General features: G+C 51.8%; 1 protein-coding gene and 1 non-coding gene across 5 annotated transcripts in view; both read left to right on the top strand.

Moving 5' to 3' along the window:
- The window catches only part of PHACTR3 (phosphatase and actin regulator 3), a 204,115-nt gene that overhangs the window by 98,988 nt on the left and 81,952 nt on the right, over positions 1-23,175 (top strand). For all 4 annotated transcript variants that reach the window (XM_043884710.1, XM_043884708.1, XM_043884707.1 and 1 more), the window contains 2 exons: positions 16,634-16,795; positions 20,505-20,582. In XM_043884710.1, coding sequence (XP_043740645.1) covers positions 16,634-16,795; positions 20,505-20,582 — 240 coding nt within the window. The remainder of the gene's footprint in view (positions 1-16,633; positions 16,796-20,504; positions 20,583-23,175) is intronic.
- Positions 15,473-15,545, top strand: TRNAE-UUC. The gene has a single exon. It is a non-coding gene; the product is annotated as a tRNA-Glu (tRNA).

Genomic DNA, 23,175 nt, shown 5'->3' with positions numbered 1-23,175 from the left:
CATGTCTCACTGTCCCTGCAGCCCCCAGCTCTCTCCCTGGGGGCGGGCTGGGGTGGGGTGGGGTGATCCAGTGAGGAAGAGACGGCAACACTGATGCCCTGGGAGGCAGCGCATCTGACCATTTCCTTGGGGGAGGCCGGCACAGAGTGGGGCCGGCATGCTGGGTGCACACACCTATCAGTAAACATTCAAGCCACCCAAGGAGGAGCCCAGGGGCTCACACGGACAAGTATGTGGAGCCTGAATCAGGTGGAGGCCACGACCTCTTATGTTTCCCGGTCCCTGTCCCCTTTTGCTTTTGAGGGCCCAATATTGCAGCGGTCCAGGAATGCTGGTAACACACAGCTGCCTGCATCTGTTCGGCACGCTGCCATCACATTTGATGGTCCTTGTGTGTGTGCATTTGGGCTGGTCTTCCTTACTCAGCCTGAGTTCTCAGGGAGGGTGAGCCACACAGAGTTTTCTACCTTCCTTTGATCTGAGGACTCTGGTCCTTCCCAGTTTTGTTTGCTGTGCATTTTCCCTCCAGGTCTTTAAAAAGAATTGTTCTTCCAGGTATCTTAAGTGTCCTGCCATAATGGCCACTTCTCCTGAAAGCTTCCAACCCAGTCCTTACAGACTCCAGAAGGAACCACTAATCTTTTTTTTCATCTGTCTTTGGTGTTTTGCTTTTAGAAGGGAATACCCATTCTGTTGAAATCAAAAGGCTCGGTAAAAGTACTTTTGATGATCCCCTTGAATATCGTGAGATTTGGGCCAGGTTCTCTGAGGTATCTTCACTCATTCATCAGGTGTTTACTGAGTGCCTGCTTTGTCCCCTGAGACTGTGATCCAGGACACCCAAGGAGCCTGGAAAACGGATGGCAGAGCAAGGCGGTGATGGGAGGTGACATTGATTGAACCTCGCTGTGTGTCGGGTACCATGTTAAGCCATCCACATGCATGAACTCATCTAATCCTCCCCAAAACCCTTTGCAGTAGGTACTCATGTCATGCCCATGTCATGGATGTCAGGAACCCAAGTATCAGAGAGGTGAAGTACCCTGTTCAAATTTCAACAGTGAATAAAAACTTGCCTCCGCACCCAGTCCATTCTGACTCCTGGAACCTGAGCGTGGCAATGCTACCCTGTGCTTTGTGGGATAAACCCACATCGGCTGCCGTTGGGTCAAAGGCCCTTCCTCAGGACTGACTTTGTGTGAGATTCTGGCCTGATTGGTGTTGGTGGGCAAGGCCCACATGCCTCTCTGCCTTGCTGGAGTGATTCTAGCCAGAGAGCCAAAGAACCAACAGTTCAGATGCTGAGTGTGAGAGGTGATGACGGTGGGTGATGGTGCAGGGGCTGGAGGTGCACAAGGCAGAGCCCCCACTTCTGAGCTGTGAATGGCTTTTGTAGGAGGTAAAAGTTACACTGTGACCCAGAGCAGGAGTTGGCCAGGCCAGGAGAAGGGTTTTCTAAAGGAAAACCTGGGTAAAATCCTTGAAGCCAAAAAAAAGACCCTGCAGAACAAAGTCGTGGCCAGTCTGGTCAGGGTGGTAAGTGATGAGGTGGAGAGAAGGCAGGACCAGACGCCATGGGGAGAACACTCCGGGCCGCTTGCCATCCCCATTGTTCCTGATATTAATGCTGGTAAGACGAATGGGCAGTGAAGATGTTCAGAGAATGGCGTGACTGTGAATAGACCAAGCTGCCTCTTTCTAGGGAGGTTTGCACATTTTTTTTCCCTGGATGAAATTCCCCAGCCTAGCTCATCCTTCTCATCTGGTCTGGATAACCTCCTCTGGGAGATTTGTCTAGTCCCCCATCACATGCTCCCGTAGAGCTCTCTTGTGTGTGTGTTCTAAGTAGCTTCAGTCATGTCTGACTCTTTGCAACCCCATAGCCTGTAACCCGCCAGGTTCCTCTGTCCGTGGGATTCTCCAGGCAAGAATACTAGAGTGGGTTGCCATTTCCTTCTCCAGGGGAGAGTGGTTTTGATCGTCAGATAGGGTCTTGCCTCCACATGGCAAGGGCTTGAGCCCAGCTTATGGTCTCTGCAGCCAGAATGCTTTGAAATGTGTGATCCTGAATGAGTTTTTAATTTAGGGGGATTGCAGAGTGTGCACATTGCATGAGGCTTTTTGTTTTTACGGCTCTTTTACGGCGTGACTCCCAGCCCTGATGTGTGTGGGGGTTATTGTTTGGCATCCTGGCTAGTGTTCTTCTGGACCCCAGGGTCCTGATTCTGCAAAGAGCTGGGCTGACATGTGCGAACGAAGGCCAGGTCTGGAGGCAGCCCGGAAGCGAGTCGACATAAGTCCCCGGAAGGCTGCTCTGCCCGGTGCAGACCTGCTGTGGCTGGAATAACTGCATCACTTACTCCCAGGGACACCGGGCTTCCTTGGCACGAGGCCAGGCCCCACCCAGATGTGGGCAGGCGGGCAGAAAACTGCGCAAGGCTCTGCTTCTCGCTCACCCAGAAACCACTGCTCCACTGGGTGGGCTCGGCCGGTCTGTCCCTGGCTGCAGGAGGTATCAGGGAGCTTCACAGGGTCAGGACATGCTTTTTTCGGTTTTTTAATTGAGGTAAAAGGCCCATGACATAACATGGGACATTTTTTAACCATTCTAAAGGATACAAGTCACATTGTTGCATAGCCATCCCCACTCTCTCATTCCAGAACTTTTAAGCCCTAAACGGAAACTCTGGACCCATTTCATGGTCACTGCCCCTCCCTTTCTACCCTCAGCCCTGACAGCCATGAATTTATTTATATTCTGACCCGTGGATTTACCTCTTCTGGGCATTTCAATGGATGCAGACAGTATGTAGCCTTCGGTGACTGGCTTCATGCTTCCCGTGTTCATCCGTGTTGCAGCACGTGAGTGTTTCATTCCTGCTGGGGATGTAACACAGTGCAGCCCCCCTGAACCACAGACGAGCACTTCCTCAAAAAGTGAACCTGTTCCAAAGAGGGAAGTGGGGCGGGCGGAAGGATAAAGTGGGAGTTTGGGATTAGCAGACACACACTAATATATCTAATATAAATATATTAGATATATTTAATATAAAGAAACAATTAAACATAAATATTTAATATAAAATAAACAGTGAGCACCTGCTGTGTAGCACAGGGAGCTATATTCAGAATTTGTAAAAACCTCTAAAGAATATATGGTAAGCCCCAGTGGCTCAGTGGGAAAGAATCTGTCTGTAGTGCAGGAAGATGAGGGTTCGATCCCTGGGTTGGGAAGATCCCCTGGAGAAGGACATGGCAACCCACTCCAGTATTCTTGCCTGGAGAATTCCTTGGACAGAGGAGCCTCTCCATGGTGAGCTATAGTGCAGGGACTTGCGAAAGAGCTGGACACCACTTAGTGACTAAACAGCAATAAAGGATATCACTGAATCACTTTGGTGTACCCCTGAAACTAACACAACATCGTAAACCAACCGTACTTCGAATTCTTTTAAAAAGTGACGCTTAAAGCCACCATGTGTTGCTGCATGCTAAGTCCCCCAGTCATGTCCGATTCCTTGCAATCCCATGGACTGTAGCCTACCAGGCGTCTCTGTCCATGGGATTCTCCAGGCAAGAATACTGGAGTGGGTTGCCTTGCCCACCTCCAGGGGATCTTACCAATCCAGGGATCAAACCCATGTCTCTGTCTCTTATGTTTTCTGCATTGGCGGGTGGATTCTTTATTGTATGCGTTACCAGGGAAGCCCATAGGATCCAGCGATTGCATTCCTAGGTATATACCTAAAAGAATTGAAAATAGGTGTTCAAACGAAACTTGTACATAAATATTCATAGCATCACTATTCACAACCACTACAAGGTGGAAACCACCCAAATGGCCATCAGAGGATGAATGAAGAAACAACTCTACTCATATGATGGAATATTACCTTTTACTTTGGTATTTATTAGAGCTCACTGAACTACTAATGCTTCAAAGCTTACTTCAGGTGTCCTCAGTCTCCCAGGAAGTCTCCCCTGAGTCCAGAGACCAGTCCTTTTTCTGCCCACAGAGTCCTGTCTCACTCTTGGTCATGGTGCCTCATCCATCATCAGTCTGTTCACTGATTGCTTCCAGAGTATCTCAGGAGCCCTCTGTGGCCAGGCCTGCATCTCCCAGTGGGCAGAGGCCAGGAAATCAGCTCATCTCGGGGGTTGGGGGGAGTGTGCCTTGCCAGGGTGAGGTGTGCTGGGCCTGGGCTTGGTCTTGCCAAGGCTCAATGTACCTCCACACAGAGGAGACCATGGTACCAAGACCTGGGAGATCAGAAGGAGGCAGCTCTTTGTAAAGGTGGGAGGGAGAGGGGTCCTCCAAGGGCCGCCAAGCGCAGGGTTCTGGAGGTGGGAAGGAGCGAGGGGAAGCTGATGACCCCCAGGGCCAGAGCTGGTGGTGAGGGGAGGGGTCATGGGGCGTGAGGAACCATGTGGGATTTTATTCCAGTCACAAATGGAAGCCATGCGAGGGGTTTAGGCAGGGAGAAATGGGTGTCAGGGGACATGACCCAGGGAGGACATTGCAGGAACCTGGGAGTGATGGGGTTGACCAGGACTGGGGTGGGTGGCAGGGGAGGGTGGAGTGGTAAAGCCCACTGTCCTAATTGTCTACTTACATGACTGTCCCCTCCCTCACCTCTAGCCCCTGGGAGTGGATGGGCAGGGCTGGGTCTCGGGTATGGAGTAGACGCTCAGGAAAGTGGATTGTAGTGTGAGTGGGTCCGTCCAGTGCGGGTGTGGTGGGGAGTGGACAGAACTGGCTGCAGCCCCCACCCAGAGTGACTCTCTGGTGGCCCAGAATGTCAGGGAACGGTGGCTGCAAGTGGGGCCGCCGGGGCTAGCCCTTGCTGGGGGTGCCAGAGGGGGCTGTCGTCCAACAGCAGCGGGAAGCCCTTAGGGACGGTCTGGGCAGACAGATGTCACCTGCAGGGGCAGGTTTCCGGGACTGGCCCATCACCAGCTGATGCTTGTTCCCGGAAAGCATGCGTGGTATGGCTGCCGGCGTGCCTGTTGTCTCCCTCTCGCTCTGTCGCTTCCGTGACAGTCACCAGGACCCAGGGAGAAGCAGGGGCCCTGGCGACAACACACATGCAGACACTTGTAGGTGTTCAAGCATCACATTGTTGTCTCTTGGGTGAAAGTTCTCGGTAAGCAGCTGCAGAAACATTAACAGTATAGCAGGAAACCTCATCAGCTTTGCCAGGGAACTCTACTTGGTAAATCCTGAGAACCACGCCTCATTCTGGTAGGATTATAGCCTTCAGATGTTCCTGGACAGGTCCCCGTGGGCAAGGGCTATGAACTTGAGCACAGAAAGAAGAAGTCTTCAGCTTCTCTCAAGTACCTGCTGGACCCACCTGGACTGTTTGGGACATAGGGAGGCAATTATACAGGACACACTTGGTCTCTGCTTGTAATAGTGAAGAATCTTTGTATTCTGTTACAAGTTCATCACTAAAGGGATGCTGCCTATAAGCTTAAAATGATGCATAATGGCCCATCTCTGGAAACCCTGCCTGCCAGATAATGAGCATTAGGCTAAATGCCTTTTGCTCCTAGGAAACCTCCTGACTAGACCTACCTGTGAGTAACTGCAGGAAGGAAGAAATTAGCATATTTCCCTCCAGAGACTGATGAGAACCAGAAAATGCTTGACTTTACTCCCTCCCCTTTAAGTATAAAAAGAAGCCTGAAGTCCAGCTCGGGCGAGGTGGCTCTTTGGCACACAAGTCCACCATCTTCTTGGTTTGTCAGCTTTCTGAAATTCCTTACCCCAACAACTTGTCTCTTGATTTACGGGGCTTTGGTGCAGAGAACAGTACAAGCTTGGATTCCTTTACATGCCCTCATGGTCAAATAGCCAAGATGGACATTAAAACTAATGAACATGAAATCAATAGCTAGTTATAAATTGTGTTGAAGACTACGGTAGAAAAAACAACAGAAAACCTAACAGATGAGCATAGACGATGGGGCCTTGTGGAATGAGTAGGAGTTTTTCAGGGAAAAGTGTTACTGTTAGAGTGATTGGCTTTGGAGGCAGCCCTGTGGTGGGAGGAGCAGAAAGAGACAGAAGTAGAGCATAGTGGGGCATGGCATGATGTGAAATAAGCAGAGGCCAGGACTCTGGGATTATAGCTGAGGTTGTGTATTTCATTCTAGAAGCTGCTATGACATTAAGCAGGGAAGTGATGCAAAAGCCTGTTTGCTTAGGGGAGCAGGATTAGTGGATGCCTGGGAACCAGCGAGGAGGCTGCATAGTTAGGTGGGCAGAGTGATGCTGGCCTGGAGCCTGGAGGTTAGGAGTGGGCTAGTAGGTAAAGGCTCAGATCAGAAAATGTTCCTTTTCTCTCTTTTTCTTTTACTACAGGAGTGTCCTGTAGTACTTTTCCCCTGAAGACCTTTTCAAAGGGACCATTTAAGGCAGCAGTTGGCGAGCAACAGCCCATGGACCAAATCCTCCTGTCACCAGCTTTTGCAAATAAAGTTTTATTTAAATATAGCCACACCTATTAATTTACAAGCATCTCCTGATGTTTTCATGCTGCAGCAGAGGAGTTGAGTCATTGTGACAGGTTGTCCGGCCCTCAGAGCCTAAGATACTTACCATCTGGCCTTTTTCAGAACACATTTTCCCATCCTTGACCTAGGCAAAATTGAGTCTGGAAAACACTATCTAAATACATATCTGTTGGTTCAGAATCTTCCCAGAATTTATAACTTGTTTGGTTCCTGTGAAAAATGCTAAAGTATGTGTATTTTAAAATTAACATTTATATATCCTTAAGCATTGACTGACATTATTTAAGAATTTCATCTTGCATTTGAGGTTGGACAGTCAGAGTTAGAGCTTGGGCTTTGAAGATGTTGGGCGATGTTTTTTGTCTAAATTTATCCTGCGATGCTAAACTCTCCTGATGTCTTATTTCACTGTTTATGTCTCTTCTTTCTGAAACACTCATTTGTCTCCACTCTGTTAAATAGGATCTTTAAGAGGATGCCTCTAAAACCAGCTTTTAGGCTTTGCAAAGTCTCTGGGCTTCTTGCAGAATCATTTTTATGAGCGTTTGCTCATGTGCAGCATCCTTCTAAGCCCAATGACAGCAAAGCTGATTTTCCAGATCCCACCTTTTCCCTTGTGTGACCCTGTCATCTTCATGTTTCAACTCCTGGTTCTAAGCTCTGTGGAGCCTTTTTGGATCCACTTGATTTACAGATTTGAGCTGATTTCACTTGGAGAATTGGCCATATGTCTGGCAGACACCCGCCACCATTGGCAGAATTATGGAGTTGATGCTGAACAGATGGGCTTTCTAGCTAGATGTGCTGTTTTTTCCACGATGCATATGAGGGAAAAAAAGAAGCCACTTTAATAAGGTCTTGATTTTTTCCACTGGTGTCAGAGGCATGAATGATGCCCATTTATCTAGAATTAATTTCAGCATCATTTCTGTGCAGGGGGCCTGAGATAGCTGGAAGAGGCTTAGAGACTTGGGAAATTTAGAGACACCTCTGCTAAGACTTTAGTGAATCCTGTTACCTTTGGGAACAGATATTGGGGAAAAGGCTTTTAAACTCCCTAAATAAATTGTCATTAGCACTACTTAGCAGAATACATTCAAGGGGCTTAATCTCAGGTTTATTGCTCAAGCTCCATTTGACAGTTTGTGTGGTTGTCACTGTCTGGGCAGCAAGGTGCAAATAGGGGTTGGCTGGTCCTTCTATTTAGGAGAAGCTGGCCAAGTGGCTGAATGAGACTGTTTATTGCAGGACTTCTCAGAGCCTTTACTATGATGGTATGTGGTGGGCTCTTCAGGCAAGACTTTCAGTGTAGATAGTGTTTTCCCAAGTGTCTTCATTCACAAAGCCTTGCCACTGCTAGGGTTCCATGGGAGATGCTTTGGGCAACACAGTGTCATGCCCAGATGCGGAGCTTGGGTCAGAGAACCTGCCATCCGGTGCCAGACCCACCACTTCCCTGTTATGTGACTTTCCACATGGGCCTCTCGTAGCCTCTGTTTCCTAAACATAAAATGGAGCAGAAGATGTCCCCACCTCCTGGGGTTGTTTCTTTGGATTAAACACCCAGAAGAGTTTGATGGCCTTCCTTTGAGCGTGCCAAGGTATGTTCTTCTATGATGAAGCATTTGTTCAATTTGCAGTATTCCAGGGACCAGTTATTCACTCTAAGCTCAGCCAGGGCCTTGTGTTTCCTTCTGTATGTTCCTTAGCACCTCGACTAATGAGGGAGGGAGAGAAAGGAGGTGCCGTCTGCTTAGGTGGCAGCCAGGAAAAATGGCAGGCCAGCATGCGGCCGGGAAGTTGCTCAAGAATTACAATTACCTGCCGTCGTAAAGGGGCACAGAGGTGCTCAGGTCTTGCTAAGTTCCGTTGACCTGCATTCCGATTCCGTTTCAGTTCTTGTATTCCAGGATCCATTTCTCATTCATTCATTCTCTTCTTCATTCATTTACTCCTGCACCCACTGCTGTGCTGGGCACCTGCTCTGGGGGCCCCTGTTCCCTCCCAGCTGGAAGGCGGAAGCATTTCCATTGCAGGGGGCTGTCACTGTTGACAGGTTCTGATGGATACACTTGCAGAACTGTAGAGAAACGTCCGCAGAGTTGCTGGGCATAGAGCCACAGGCCTTCAGGAATTCTTCCACCTCCCACCCCCCCACTTTAAATAAATTCATTCTTCTTCCTAAGCCCTGCTCCCCTGCCCCACTCAGCAACCAGCTCCTTCCTGCATTCTGAGCAGTGTGACCTGGGGATGTGGTCTCACTGCTCCCTGGAAGCTGTCCACATGTGGCCCAGTTCTTCTTGGGTTTATCAGTACCCCTCCCCAACATATCCTGCTCTTGGATCGATACTCCAGAACTTGGATCGAACTCCAGAAGCAGAGGTTCTGGATCAAACTCCAGGAGGACAGGAGAAGGTCAAACCAAGACTAGTTCTATATTGGGGCAACTTCAAATCCATTTCATGAATTTGGCTTTGGACCTTCAGCACCATCCAGCTGGTGGGTCTATGAAAGCACCCAGCACTTTCTTAATAGACAGACACCATAAAGCCACATCTCTTGCAGCCTGGACACAAGTTATTGGTCTTTATACCCTAAATGCAATGATTTTCGTGTACATTGCTTTAATGATGCTCTCTGCTCCAGCCCCGCTTCTCCTCCTTCATCCCGTATCCCAGGTAACCGTGCTGTTATCATCTGCTCCATGTGGTCTGACGTTGGGGTTAGGACGAGGGCTTTCAGAGCAGGTGTCCTGATTTCCAAGCCCACTCTGTCACTTTAGCCGTGTGACCTGGGAAAGCTGTTTCGCATCCCTGCTTCCATTTTCTTTACCATAATGTGAGTGATGAAGATAGCGACCTGCCTCCTCGGGTCTTGATGGGAACAGAATGAGCTGATCCTTGTCAGGTGCTCAGAACACAGCTTGTCACGCAGCAGGTGCCCAACAGATGCTGCTGTTGCTGACGACAGTGATGACAAAACAAACCTTGGTTTTCTTGAGTCTTCTGCCTGTGTTACTGGCCCCTTGTTTTCTCACCAAGATCTGGTGAAGACTCTGCTGCACTGATATCCCTGGACCACCCCACTCTTCCTTGCTGTCCCATGGCCCTCACCCGCCTGGCCTCTCTCAGTGGGCCTCCTGGCCTTCAGCCTTGTTCCCTGAAGCTGCTGTCCACACTGATGTTCTCTGGAGCCTTTCCATGGGACTGGTCTCAAACCAGATCCCTAAGTGATTCTCATGCCCTCAAGGCTCCATCCTGGCCACACATGGCTCTTCTTGGCTGAACCCCTCCGTCCTCTCCATCCAGAAATGGAGAGCTCCAGCCTAAGGGTTTTCATGTACTCAGACCCATGCCAGCAAATTAAAAACACTAAGGACAACACTTGCTATTTTTTCATTTATCCATGTATTTATTGATATAGCAATAAGAAAGACTATTTTCTTACTTTGAGATTATCTTTTCCTATTATTGATAGTCAGTGGTGATGATAATGATGATAAGTTTGTGTCTGTGTATTTGTGGGTGTGTGTTGGTCATGAGTTGGCACCATAGACAGATGGAATCTCTGTGTGGATCCCAATTTTATATGTGGAGATTTTATGGGGCATCTGAGCCTCAGAGACTGGAGGTGTCAGATCTTACTCCCTCGCATTCTTTGTTATCCACCAGACACCACATACAACCATGCTTTTATGGGTGTGCACCTTTTATTCAACTCCTAGTTAACCTACAAGGCCCAACTCCAATGTCACCCCCACCCCTGGTAGCCTTCTCAGAGTTTTCCCAGTCCAGGCAGGAAGAGTTGCTTCCTCTGCAGTTGTCGGTTTCCGTCTTGGTGATTCTGTGCATCTTGATTTCCTGCATAGTCAGTGAGTCCATTAGGGCAGGGGAGTGTCCAGCATCTCTTTGTTTCACCTCACGCCTGGCACAGTGCTTTGTTTACATAACATGGGCACTGCATATTGCCAGACGGATTCTTTGGGGAAGGGAAGGACTCCCTGAAGAAGCAGAGGCCGTGCGGTTGACCCACATCCCCACTTCTTGTTTGCTTCTTTCATAGCTCGTATCACACCCTGAAGTCACCGTGTCCTTGCTTCTCTTCCTCTTCTGTAAGCAGGTGAGGTTCATGCAGAGCAAAACCATGTGTCAGTTGTGTTTACAGCTCTGTCTCAAACTCACAGCAGCCCTGGTGCACAGCATGCCTCAGCTGATGCTTGATGAATGAATTCATGAATGAACGAATGAAACAAGCAAAAAGTGTTTCAGTATTGTCTGATACAGATGGGGCCTGTTTTCCCTGTGAGGCCAGTAGCTCAGCACATGGCCCCTGGTGATCAGTGAGGGGGGCTTCCCTCCCAGGGTGTTTTGGGGAAGGTGACCTGGTGACGTGGAAGGGGACAAGGACAGGTCAATGGATAGAAGACAAGGAAGCCGAAATGCCTGATGTCACTAAGAGGAGGACTTTGCAGTTAGGAGGACGGGGGCTCCAGCCCTGGCAGCTCTGCTTCCCAGATTCACAGATCAAGCAGGTGTTTATTTGAGCACCTCCTGGGTGCCAGTTGCCTGTGAAGATGCCAGGGACCTGTGATGAACAAGATGGCCACAGTTCCTATTCTCATAAAGCTTATATTTGTTCTGATGGGAAAGACAGATGATAACAATAAATAGCACATCCCAAGATGAGATCTGACTGTGATCAGAGCTAGGATGGAAGGGAATATTAGGAATAAAGGAGCTGAGCCTGAGACAGACATGGAAATTAGCCTATAAGCTCAGTGACCTCCTTGGCCATGGAATTGGTATCCTTCACTGCCTTGTTCTAGCAGTTCCTGACTTGTAGGTTTGTGGGATCTACCAATGGGTGTGGATGGGCATTGGGTCCTGGGGGACAAGCGCCTCCCCTGCTGTGAGCCTCAGAGGGAACCCGGAGAGGATTGGAGTTGTCTAAGGCAGGGGTCCCCAACCTGGGAGCCACAGACCCTTACTGCTCCATGGCCTGTTAGGAACTGGGCCTCACAGCAGGAGGTGAGCGGCAGGTGAATGAGAGAAGCTTCATCTTTATTTACAGCCGCTCCCCATCACTTGCATTACTCCCTGAGCTCTGCCTCCTGTTCAATAAACGTAATGTGCTTGAATCATCCCGAAACCATCCTCTGCACCCCTGCACTGGTCCGTGGGAAAATTGTCTTCCATGAAACCGGTCCCTGGTGCCAAAAATGGTGTGGACCACTGGTCCAAGGGATCAGAGAAGGGAGGGACTGGGGCTGGCCCCTTCAGCTCCAGGGCAGGGCGCCTGCCCCATCCATCATGTGGGAGCCTGCGAGGCCCCCCTCCTGCCTGCCCTGTCGCTGCAGGCTGTACTTCCTCAGCAGATGTGGAGAAAACAGTTTTCATTAATTAACTGCTAATGCCTCACAGGTGGCAGAGATGCCCCTGGAACTGAGTGCCACTGCACCATTCAGAGTCTACTGATGTGTCTGCACCTCCAGGAATCCTCTCCGATGTGGGAAGGAGGCTCCCCAGCAACTCCAGGGATGCTGAGCAAATTCAGGGGCTGGGGAGGGGGGCGGCAGTCCCCTCAGCCTCTCTTCTCTATGCGACACACGTGTACGGGTGCACATGTGCCCACCCACAAAGGCTCACACATATGCACACCCTCTCTCCTAGATACACACTTGGCCACATTCACTGCCACCTGCCAGTGTGAGTGGGCCACGCCGTGCCTGGGAGGACCACCCCACTTTTGCTCACTCAGACCTCCAGACAGGCCATCAGTGACACATGCATGCCCTCGGGTGGCTTGTAAGCGGTTCCTTTGCTGACTGTGCATCTCTTCTGAAGTTTCTGACCTTGGATTGTAAGCCACAGCCCTCACCTGGCCTAGTCCTCACCTGGGGGCAGGCAGGGACAGAGGGCGGTGGAGGCACAGCCTTCAGATCTCTGGAGGGGTTCCCCACCAGGGCTCAGGGGTCTTTACTCCTCCCACGACAGCAGGACACCCCCCCACCCCCACCACCGCAGGGAGTCCCTCAGACTGAGGTGTCTTCCTGGTCACACACATTGGATATTTGAAAAATGAACAAATCCAGTTGTTTGAGCTGAAGAACCCCAGAGGCTCCTGCTGGGTTTTGAATCAAGTTCAAGCCTCTGCCTGCCTCCCCAGGCCATCCACAGCCCTCCCCCACTGTGCTCTTCCTCCAAGCCCTTGAGCTCACTCCTCCTCTGCCTGGGACCCTCTTCCCTACCCCACTCCCGTCTACACTGCTGGCTCCCTCTCATCCAGGCTTTTGCTCCAATAGCCCCGCTCAGAGCAGCCTTTCATAACCGGCTGTTTACAGTCACCCCCACATTCCCCCAGCTCCCTGAGAAGGTGCTGGGTTCTGTCAATCCATCCTCGTGTCTGGAAAGATCGCCTTCAGCACGTAGGTTCTTGCCTCATGTGTTCTGGACACCAGGGGTTCGGCTGCAAACCAGATGTCAAAGGCAGACCCTGCCTTCCAATTAGGGAGGGGACTGTGAGCAGCAGGCAAACAAGTAATTGTGCAGGGGTGTGTGAGTGCATGCAGGCACATACACACACACGTGCGTGTGTACTTAGTCACTCAGTCATGTCTGAATCTTTGCGATCCCATGGACTGTAGCCTGCCAGACTCCTCTGTCCATGGAATTTTCCAGTCAAGAATACTGGAACGGGTTTCCATGTCCTCCCCAGGGGATGGTCCCAACCCAGGATCGAACCCACGCTTCCTGTATCTCCTGTATTGCAGGAGGATTCTTTACCAGCTGAGTCATCAGGAAAGCCCATACTCCAGGTGATAAATGTGATGGGGAAAAATCAGGAGAGGAAGGCAACAGGGAACAAGGTGGCGAACAGGCCTGGTTTCTTAATAGCCACACCTGTTGTTCATCCCGCAGGTGGTAGAAGCCCCACGAAGGCAGAGATCCTTTCTGTTCACCTCTGTACCTCCTCCTGGTACAGTTCCCGACACATGCCTGGTGTAGTTCCCGACACATGCCTGGTGTCAGTAGGTTTTTGTTGAATAAATGAATGAGTGAGGTCTCTCAAGAGGAGTGTGGAGTGAAGTCTGCTCAGTGACCACGGGCTGCCTGTGTCCCAGACTGTACTGTGAGGATCCAGGTGTGTCCAAAGTGAGGTGGGAACCACAGTACCTGCTCAAGCCACTAGGGGGCAGAGGTGAGGTGGGGGAGCAAGGAGACCATAGATTAAAATAGTGATGGTGGTGATGGTGGAGGGAGAGGGGAGGGGGTGATGGGGAAGGGGCTTCGCTGTCCTTCTGCCTGCCTCTCATGGGTTCAAGCAAAGCAGATGAGGACTTGGGAAGTCCCCTGTTCCCTGTTCCCCCAGCAAGGCCATGGCAAAGGTAAGGATGCAGAGGGGAGAAGGAGGGTGGGTGTGAGCCCCTCAGCCCCAGGGAGTGAGTGACAGAGCTGAGTGAGTGAGCCCTAATGCCTGGTTCTGGCACCTGCATCCTAACACCTGTTACATTCTGGTTTCTATAAGTGCCATAGACACTAATGCATAGGGTGATGATGATGAAATGGGAAAGGGGGGCCAGTGGGCAGGAGTGAGGTGGGCGTGGTCAGGAGCAGACCTCAGAACCCTTTGCAGGCTTGGTGGTTTTGTCCTAAATGAGAAGAGAGGTCACGGGGATTAAGCAGGAAAGTGATATGGGCAGAGTTTCATTGTCGGGGTTCACAGGGGACAGCAATTTGAAGACTCGTATGGGCTTTTGTTAGAATGGTTGACATTCGGCAACTTCTTGTCTAGTTGGAAGAGGATCAGCTTCGATGATCTTCTCAACTGGTTGTTGTCAACTTCCAATGGCAGCCACTGTGCTCCTCATCTTCAAGGCTCTCATCTCCTTTGCAAACTTCTCGAGCCACCACTGCACTGTATGTTTCTTAGCAGATGGAATCCACCTGCAAATGCAGGAGACATGGGTTCAGTCCTTGGATTGGGAAGATCTCCTGGAGAAGGAAATGTCAACTCGCTCCAGTATTCTTGCCTGGGAAATCCCATGGACAGAGAAGCCTGGTGGACTATAGTCCATGGATCATAAAGAATCAGACACGACTGAAATGACTTAGTAAGTGGGCTTCTGGGATGGAGATGCTGGTGACCTGGGTTGAAGTCCAGCTATTCAGGTGCAGACAGAGTGAGGTTTGGGGTCTGATTTGTGGTTTATTCTCTGGGCTGCTCCTTTTTGCTTTGGCTGCTAGGAAGCTCTGAGTGACACGTGGTGTCTAATCCTTGATGCGGTGGCCCTGTCCATACTCCTTTTCTTTTGGATTTCCTCACTCATTGTATCTTGTTGGGCATGTGTTTATGTAATGGCCACACATCCTTTGTGGAGTGAGAAGAGGCATTAATATAAACAAGGTGATGGCAATTCTTCCCCATCCCCAGGTACATCTCTGGGGATCTTTGTCTTTATCTTCAAACCAGCCCAGAACCTTGGGGAGACCTGGCCAATTCTTTCCCCTTTGTGCCAATAATGCCTTCAGGACAGTCAGCTTTCCTGGGGCCACGTGGTTCTGGCCGTTCTGCTCCCATCTGGCGTCCGTGGGCGGGGGAAGGAAGGGAGAGGATGTAACATGGAATAAACCTCCTCTGGGGAAAGAAGGGCCGTCTGCAACCTGCACGCCTGGAGCGTGGAGCTGGGGATCCGTGACCAGTCCTTGGACTGCCCTGACTCACTTATTCCCTGACCCAAAAGCCCTGGGCCCCTCGTGGATGTTTGGCCCTGAGGTCTTAGGTGAACACAAGGTGGAGGATGGCATTGGCTTAGGAGTCTGGCTGGTTTGCTGAGTTTGCGGGCAGAAGTTCTCAAATAAGACACCCCTGAACTGTCTGTCCACATGGGATTGCTTTGTGGAGCCAGTCCCCAGTATATATTTAACATTCGACTAATAACAGCTGGAGGGGGACTTCCCTGGTGGTCCAGTGGTTAAGACTCTGCACTTTCACTGCAGGGGGCACGGGTTCTATTCCTGATCAGGGAACTAAAATTCCATATCCCCCTTGGCTGTGTGCGGGGGGAGGATGCGGGGACAGCTAGAGAGAGTGGTTGGCTGGGACCATCTTGGTTTATGTCTCTTGTTGTGTTCCATCCATCCATCCATTTGGTTCCTGCTCTGGGCAATAAATTTGTATCATCAACCTAGAAGCAGCTTAGCGATATGAGAGAGGTTTCTGGAGTCAGACTGCCTGAGACCAGAATTCTGTTGCTCTGACAACCTCAGTGTGCCTGTCTGTAAAATGGGTGTAATAACAGTCTCCACTTCATAGTTTTAATGTGGGAATAAAATACCATAGCATCTAGCCCTGAACAAGCAGTGACTTTCACTCCATAAGAAATATTATATTGCTTATATAATATAAATTATATCTTGAAAATTTATGCTGAAAGTCCCCCATGCTGGTGTGCCATGTTAATCAGAGTATCTACAGTTTCAAAACACATATAATAGTACCTTACATGGATTGTAACATGCTATCAATAAACTGTGTATTTCGTGTGCTTCCATATGTCTCCAGACTTCATGGCCATCTTATGGTCACACGGAAACTTCCTCTCCACCCGAGTTATGAGGGATGACCATTGTTTTCCAGATGTGGACACAGAAGCTCAGGGGGCTGAGTGGCTTGGGCTGCTGATGAGAAATGCCCTTGGGAAGTCAAACCTTGGGGGTTTCTCTGGAGGCTGCTGGCCAGGGGGCCTGTCACATGGGGCATCTGGGTCTGGTGATGACCAGCCTGCCCCAGGCCCTGGCCCCTCTGACTGCTGGCGGTCTCCTCTGGCCTGGTACTCGCTCATTCCAGCCCTGCTCTTCTTGCGTCTTCAGGTCTCTCTGGGGTTTCTTGGTTCTGGAAAAACTTAGGCTCCCAGCTCCTTCTCACAGGAAGCAAGAAGTGAATTAACCTATTGGGTGTGCACTTGAACGTGGGCTGGTACACGATGGAAGATGAGTGTGTGTGTCCATCGCCTGGACCATCCTCTTGAGCCCCAGGCTTTGGAGGATCGCTGTGGTACCAGGGCGTTGTGTGGGCTTGGTCACCACTGACCCCTCTCTGGGTTTTCTCCTTCCAGATGAGATGGACCAAACCCCCCCAGTGCGCTCCGAATATCTGGTCTCAGGGATTCGAACTCCCCCCGTGAGGAGGAACAGCAAGCTGGCCACCCTGGGCAGAATCTTCAAACCCTGGAAATGGAGGAAAAAGAAAAATGAAAAACTGAAGCAGACCACGTCAGGTGAGTGTGGGTGTGGGAGAGAGGTTGGGGGGAAGGTGGGGGGGCGGAGGCCTGATGTCACTATCACCTCGCTTTCTTCTGCAGATGTTGGGAGGGGTGGGTTGTGCTCTGTGGCCTCTATGACAGGAGCTGTTCGGCCTCCTGCGGGTCCCTTCCTCCTCTGGTCCCTCCAGGTCCCTGGCTGGGGGTGCGGCATCAGCCCCAGGCACACCCATAGCCCATGCACCACCCAGACCCCAAGAGGCACACATGACCCCCTTGACCTCGTTAAGAATGCAGACTGGGGGTCGGTGCAGGGCCAGTCTGGGGCGAGACCCAGCTGGTAACCATCTCTCCTGACTGACCACACCTGAATAGGAACCGCCCTCCCTTCTGCACCAGAACACTCACTTTGACAACCCGGGGCCTGGAGACAACCACTGACCCCAAGAGTCCCCCCGGTTATTCAGATGGTGAAGGCCATCAGTTTGGCTGTGATGCCTCAAGGCTCCTACAGAAGATGGCCTGCCACTCGCCAGCTCCTAAGCTCTTCCTGAAGAGACTTCATATCTGGGCATCCCACCCACTGGAGGTTCTAGAAGCCCCCCTCAGTCACCTTCAGCTCTGTGGGAAGTTGGGTAACAAGAGGTTGTACCTTTGCCCCTGCCCCAGCTGTGAGCCAGACCCATGGGATAGATTTGGTGACAATGACAGAACTGTCAGGGTAAAAGCGACACAGCATGTTTCTAACCAAATGCTCAGAACCACCCCATCGCCTGTGCTCCTGCCGTATCAGGGTGGGAGGTGGGATGAGATGGGCAGCCGCCTCCAGGGCCGAGCAGCAGTGGGTCCTGGGGCAGGCGGGCTCAGGTCTGGCTCCTGGGTGCCAGGGTGGGTGCCTGGTGCCCTGGGTGAAGGGGAGGTCGGTGCCCTGAGAGGTAAACCCGGGGGAGAGAGAGGCTCTCAGCTCCCACAGGCCCTGTTAGCTGCGGCTGGAAACAATTAGCGAGGGAGGCGCTGGCGTGGAATTAGTCCTGGGCCCCGGGGACCTGACTGAGAAGTGCCCTCCTCGGGCTGCTGCCTCTGACGGTCCCCGGGGGTCCCAGCCTTGAAGTGGCGCAGACTCCAGCGCTCAGAGCACAGCGGCGGCAAAGCCACTTGTGAGGAGCGGGGGGCTCCTAATAGCAGCAGCGAGTCCTCCATTCACACTGTGTACGCGTTTCACAAGATTATGTTTCTAACTGCCCAAGAATTTGATTGATAGGCTCTCCTTGTCAAGAATGAAAGCAGAACAAACACTGATATTCGATGAATCTGATGCGGCTCCGTATGCCAGAGAGCTAGAAAGGGGGACTAGACACTGCCTGCTTGGAGCTTTCCTCCAAGGGGGGCGTCGGGAGACAGACAGACAAGCAAGGGAATGAGCACGTGACAGTCAGCATCTCGGCGCAGGCGCTGGGGAGCAGGTGGGTGGGGTGGGCATGGCCTTGGGATGGGTGGCCTGAGAAGACCCAGGTGAGGCGGTGACCCTGAGCTGAGGTGTAATTGGCCCCTGGAGAAAAGCAAGGAAGAGCATCGCAGCTGTGGGAACGGCCGTGCAGATGCCCCAGGTTGGGCATCAGTGAAAGGCTCAGGGGGCTGGAATAGGGTGATCTCTGTGACCTCGGAGAGCCCCTGGTGCTCTCTGAGCTGTGGGATTGGAGGGTGAGCTGTGTGCTCTTGGGACCTTGTGCCCCTGGTTCACTTGGCACTGGGCTGCGGGAGGTGACCTGTGAGCTTATCAGAGCACTGTGGGGTCCCTGCCAGGGGACTGAGGGTCTCCAGGTGAACCCCTGCCTTCAGGCTGGCGTCCCCAGCACTGGGTCCTTTATCAAGCATTTGGAATTCTGCAGACAGTACTGCATCTCATTTATTTATTCTAAACCATCCTCTCCCCCCAAAGTGTGGGATGTTATTTACTTCAGCGTATCCAATCCCTGATTTCACAGGCATCCTTGGCCAGGATGAGATGAAGTAAAAATAAAGATGATTTAAAGGGAAAAAACAAAGCAGACAGTAGTTTGGCCAGAGTGGGGATTGGGCGACACCATGAAGGTGGCTCCCGAAGCCTGAAGTCTGGAAGAGGCAGTGCAGCCTGTATCTGCTGGGGGTGAGTGTCCCTGAGATACGGACCCTGCTCCTGGCTCTGCCTCCTACATCGGGAGGACTCACAGGCCAGCACACGTGATGTCCTGCACCCAGGCCAGCCTCCCGTGAGCACCCCCCAGTGCTGGTCGGACGACGGGGTCCCTCAGTTCAGAGACCCCACTCTGGCTGTGCTCACCCCTGTTTTTGGGCTGGATGGCGGCCTCTCTGCTTGTACCTCCCAAAGCCAGAGTTCATGGGGCTTCCCCGGGGACTCAGGCTGTAAAGAATCTGCCTGCAATGCAGGAGACCTGGGTTCTATCAGGTCTGGGTCAGGAGAAGGAAATAGCAACCAAATTACTCAGTTTTATCCAGACTTCTGGCACCTGGAAATTGGCTTGGAAATTAAGTTCCCTTTGCCCCAAATGTCTTTTCGCGATACATTTGGGGTTTTCCTAGTCATACCTGAGTCAATGCCCTCAGGGAGGCCACCGGGGCTCCCTGGACGCCCTGTCCCAGGCTGTCTGGTTCTGGTTGATGCCACTGGCCTGCTTGTAATAGATGTGAGTCCTCTGTGCCAAAGTGCTGGCCCACAGGCAGAGCTCACGCCTCTCTTGCTCCCCCATGCCTGCACAGAATAGGTGCTCAGTAAATATTTTTGAATAAATTCGATGACCTTTGACATCATCTGTTTGTCATCGGCCACTAGACTTTAAGCTTCGCTGGTCAGATGGCAGTTCTCTTCTCCATCATAACCTGCACTGGGCTGAGCACTCACATGTGTGGGGGACTCAGGGCCCCTGGTGACCCAGGCTCATAGCCAGCACTTTGCATCTTTTAAGGAGAGGATCTGAGGAATGACATGGGTTTGTATTTGGGAATTGCATTCTACTGTAGGCAGATTGGTTTCTGGACAGTTAGGGGAAAAAGGGTCTCCTCAAGCAAGTGAGCTGGGAGGGGAGAGGGAGGGGCAGGGGCGAGTTTTTGGAGTGCTTTGTTCTGGGAGAAGGGCCAAAGGGCTATTCTGAAGGAGAAATTGACAAGGGTCCTTCCGCACATTAGAATCAGTGGAGGGGAATGGGGCCAGCCTGCCTCCTTCCTATTTGACTGGCACAGTCTTTGAAAGGGTGAACCTGGGCTTCTTGAAAGAGCCTCCAGTGGGGCAGTTGTGCAGAAGGCTGATCTGTGAACAGACAAAAGGGTGGCCAGGATGTATAGAACCACAGACATGCACCCCAGAGCATTGAGGGCAGAGAGGGAACAGGGCCCTGGGTTGGTAAGTGAAGGCGAATTCAGCCAAGGAATGGCCAGTGAGAACTTAGAGGAGGGTGGTGTTCCGGGCATCGCTTCTCAGACAAGGCAGGAAACCACTGCCTTAAACAGAACTCATTTACCTCCCCAAGGCCCGGCTTTCCGGTACATGATCAGCACACTGCTTGGTGAGGGAGCTTGGGTTCTGACCGCACCCCCGCCTGTAGCCCCCTGACCCACGGTCACCTGCTGCTTCACTGCTGTCTTCCTGAACTGGAGGTGGCCTTGGCCGGGGCTCAGGGTGGGGCCTGAGATGCTCAGCCTAGGACTCACCTGATGTTTGTGTTGCATGCAGCCTTGGAGAAGAAGATGGCCGGCAGGCAGGGCCGGGAGGACCTCATCAAGAAGGGGCTGCTGGAGATGATGGAGCAAGGTAAGTGGGCCCGGGAACACAGAGTTGGGTGTCTCACGGGGGCCCAGCAAATCCCTCAGGGTGGAGTGTCCCAGGAGTCTGTTGTCCGGAGGTGGCAGCTGCACTGGATTGAGGCCTCCATGGTTAGAGAAGTTTTCCAAGTCGGGACCCATGGCTCAACCCCCGCCTCTGAGGGACCCCTCCATGAGTGTGAGTCAGCCACTCGCCCTGGGGAATGAGGGATTGCTTCCCACCCCAGCCGGGTGTGGATGGTTTGTGCCAATTCCTCTGGAGTCGTAGCGGTGACTTTTGTCTCTTCACATTCGTAGTTTAGTCCTTGATTTGTTGAGTCTTTGTTCCCCATGACTGCCTAGGACTGCAGCTGCTGTTTTTTAAGTGCCGACTATACGCCTGCTGCTGTGCTGGCTTCACCTTTGTCCTTTGGTCCTCGCAGCATCCTCGGGACTGGGTGTGGTGTTATCCCTGTCTCCAGATGAGGAATGGGAGCACCTGGGAGGTGGCTGCCCTGGGTCACGCAGCCAGAGGGAGGGCCCCGATGCTGTTCAGTCTCTGGTCCAGAGACAGTACTCAGCGTGGCATCTGCGTGGTTGCCTGTGTATGCTTCTTTGAGAAACACACAGTTTTATCACCATCACAACTAATTTACAGAATGCTTGAGATCCCCCATCTTCCTCCCTTGGTGATGGTGTGAGGCATAGGACTTGGATTCTGACCTTAAGCTTCTTGCTTTCTAGTTCCCTGAAGCTTGGCGAGAGTGGGAAAAGGCGGGGCGGGGTGGGGGTGGGGTCTCAGAAAACCTCACTGCTGTTTACCAGTGTTTCTGGAGCTGAACCAAGTTCTTGCCCCCTTGATTTAAGGAACTCAGCCTTACAGAGCTAGTTCCCCAAGGACATGTGACTAAGTGGAATTCCTATTTCCATAAGATATGAAGATATATACTAAGATAAGACACTCAGATATTCCTAGTGTCTTGGCGATTTGGCCCAGGCATCAGGAAGTAGGAAGGGAGCCCATGGAGTCAGTGAATCCAGATTTATAAGATGCTCTGCTTCAGGCAGGGCCCTCATGTCCTCTCCTTTGGATTTAAGAAGAAAAGTAGTTTAATGATACTGTTTTCAGGGAAAACTACATGGGAAATTAGTGCTAAAAATCCAACTTTGCCTGGTACAAGAAAAAAGGTGGGGGGGGGTTGGTATCAAGTCCTGGGACTTTCAGATGTTAAATGGTCTAGTCTGTGTCTCAGATTTAGGAGAATGTCATCGCTGAGATGGAAATGCAGACTGTTTTAATTTTATGATTGTTGTTCAGTTGCACAGCTGTGTCTGACTCTTTGTGACCCCATGGACTGTAGCCCGCCAGTCTCCTCTGTCCATGGGATTCTCCAAGCAAGAATACTGGAGTGGGTTTTCTTGTTCTCCTCCTGGGGATCTTCCTAACCCAGGGATCAAACCCGGGTCTACCTGCATTAGCAGGCGGATGCTTTACTGTTTGAACTACCGGAGAACTCAACAGTCTGGCGGGAAACAAAAGATTAGATAATCCCACAAGTCAGCATACAATCACAGCTGAGCTGAGTGTGGTGACGGAGAGGCACGGAGCTCATGGAGAACGTAAGCGGGGCTGATGCTGGAGGGTCCAAAGGTGCTTCTCGAACTTGCTACAATTAGGGTCACCTGGGTGCTCTGCTGTCCAAGGCGCTGGGGGCGGGGCTTAGGCATCTTGCTTTATAAACCTCCCCAGCTGGATCTAATTTTGGTGCCGCCTCTGGCGAGACACGGAGAGCGATAGGGAATTGGGGAGCATCTTCCAGCCCCATGGAGCAGCCCGTGCAGGACCCCATGGGGGAAGGGAGCAGGCACCTCAAGAAGGAGCTGCTGAGAGAAGGTGGGTGGGGAAGTGGGGAGGTCAGGAATGGGGAGAGGGAGAGAGTCTGGTGTCTCACAGGGCCTAGCGCCCTCCTGCCTCTTCCTCCAACGTGGACAGAGCCAAGAGAACAAGACTCCCCAGGAGCGGCTGGGTGACAGGCTCCTCTGGGGCCACGGGGGTCCCAGAAAGCCACAGGGCGAGTGGGCGGAGCCTAGGGTGAGCCTCCTGGGGTGTTGCTGGGGGGCATTGCTGGTGGCGGGGGGTGTCACTGGTTGGGGGGCACGTGGGAGAAGTCGGGCAGCAAGGGTTGCCCTCGGAAGAGACCTTGGTCAGGGAGGGGGCAGGGATGTGGGCTCAGTACCCACTCGTACCCCTTAAACTCTGCGCCGACTGTGTAATGAACACACAGTGATGAGAGGAGACCTGAGAATGTTTGGCTGCGGCCTCCTGGGGCAAATGCCTGTTGGGCTGATAGTTTCGGTCCTGCACTTGTCCAGAAAATGCCTGTACCCACTGCAGGTGAAGTCCAGCTCTTGGTCAGGCCTGGTCCCTAATTTGTCCTGCAGTTGGGACAGCACAGTTCCTGCTGGGTTGATAAGAATCTGTAGCCTTGCAAGTTGAACCATCCACCCCCCACACAGTTGAGAAGATGGCCTTCCCCACCCCACCCTCCCCACCTGCCCAACTGGGCCAGTAGGTAGCCAGGAGCTTTGTAGCCAGGAGTGCC

Source organism: Cervus elaphus, chromosome 23 (genome assembly GCF_910594005.1).
Source record: "Cervus elaphus chromosome 23, mCerEla1.1, whole genome shotgun sequence".
NCBI classification, from domain to species: Eukaryota; Metazoa; Chordata; class Mammalia; order Artiodactyla; family Cervidae; genus Cervus; species Cervus elaphus.
The sequence above is the reverse complement of the archived record's forward strand: the minus strand, read 5'-3'. Positions and strand labels throughout refer to the sequence as shown.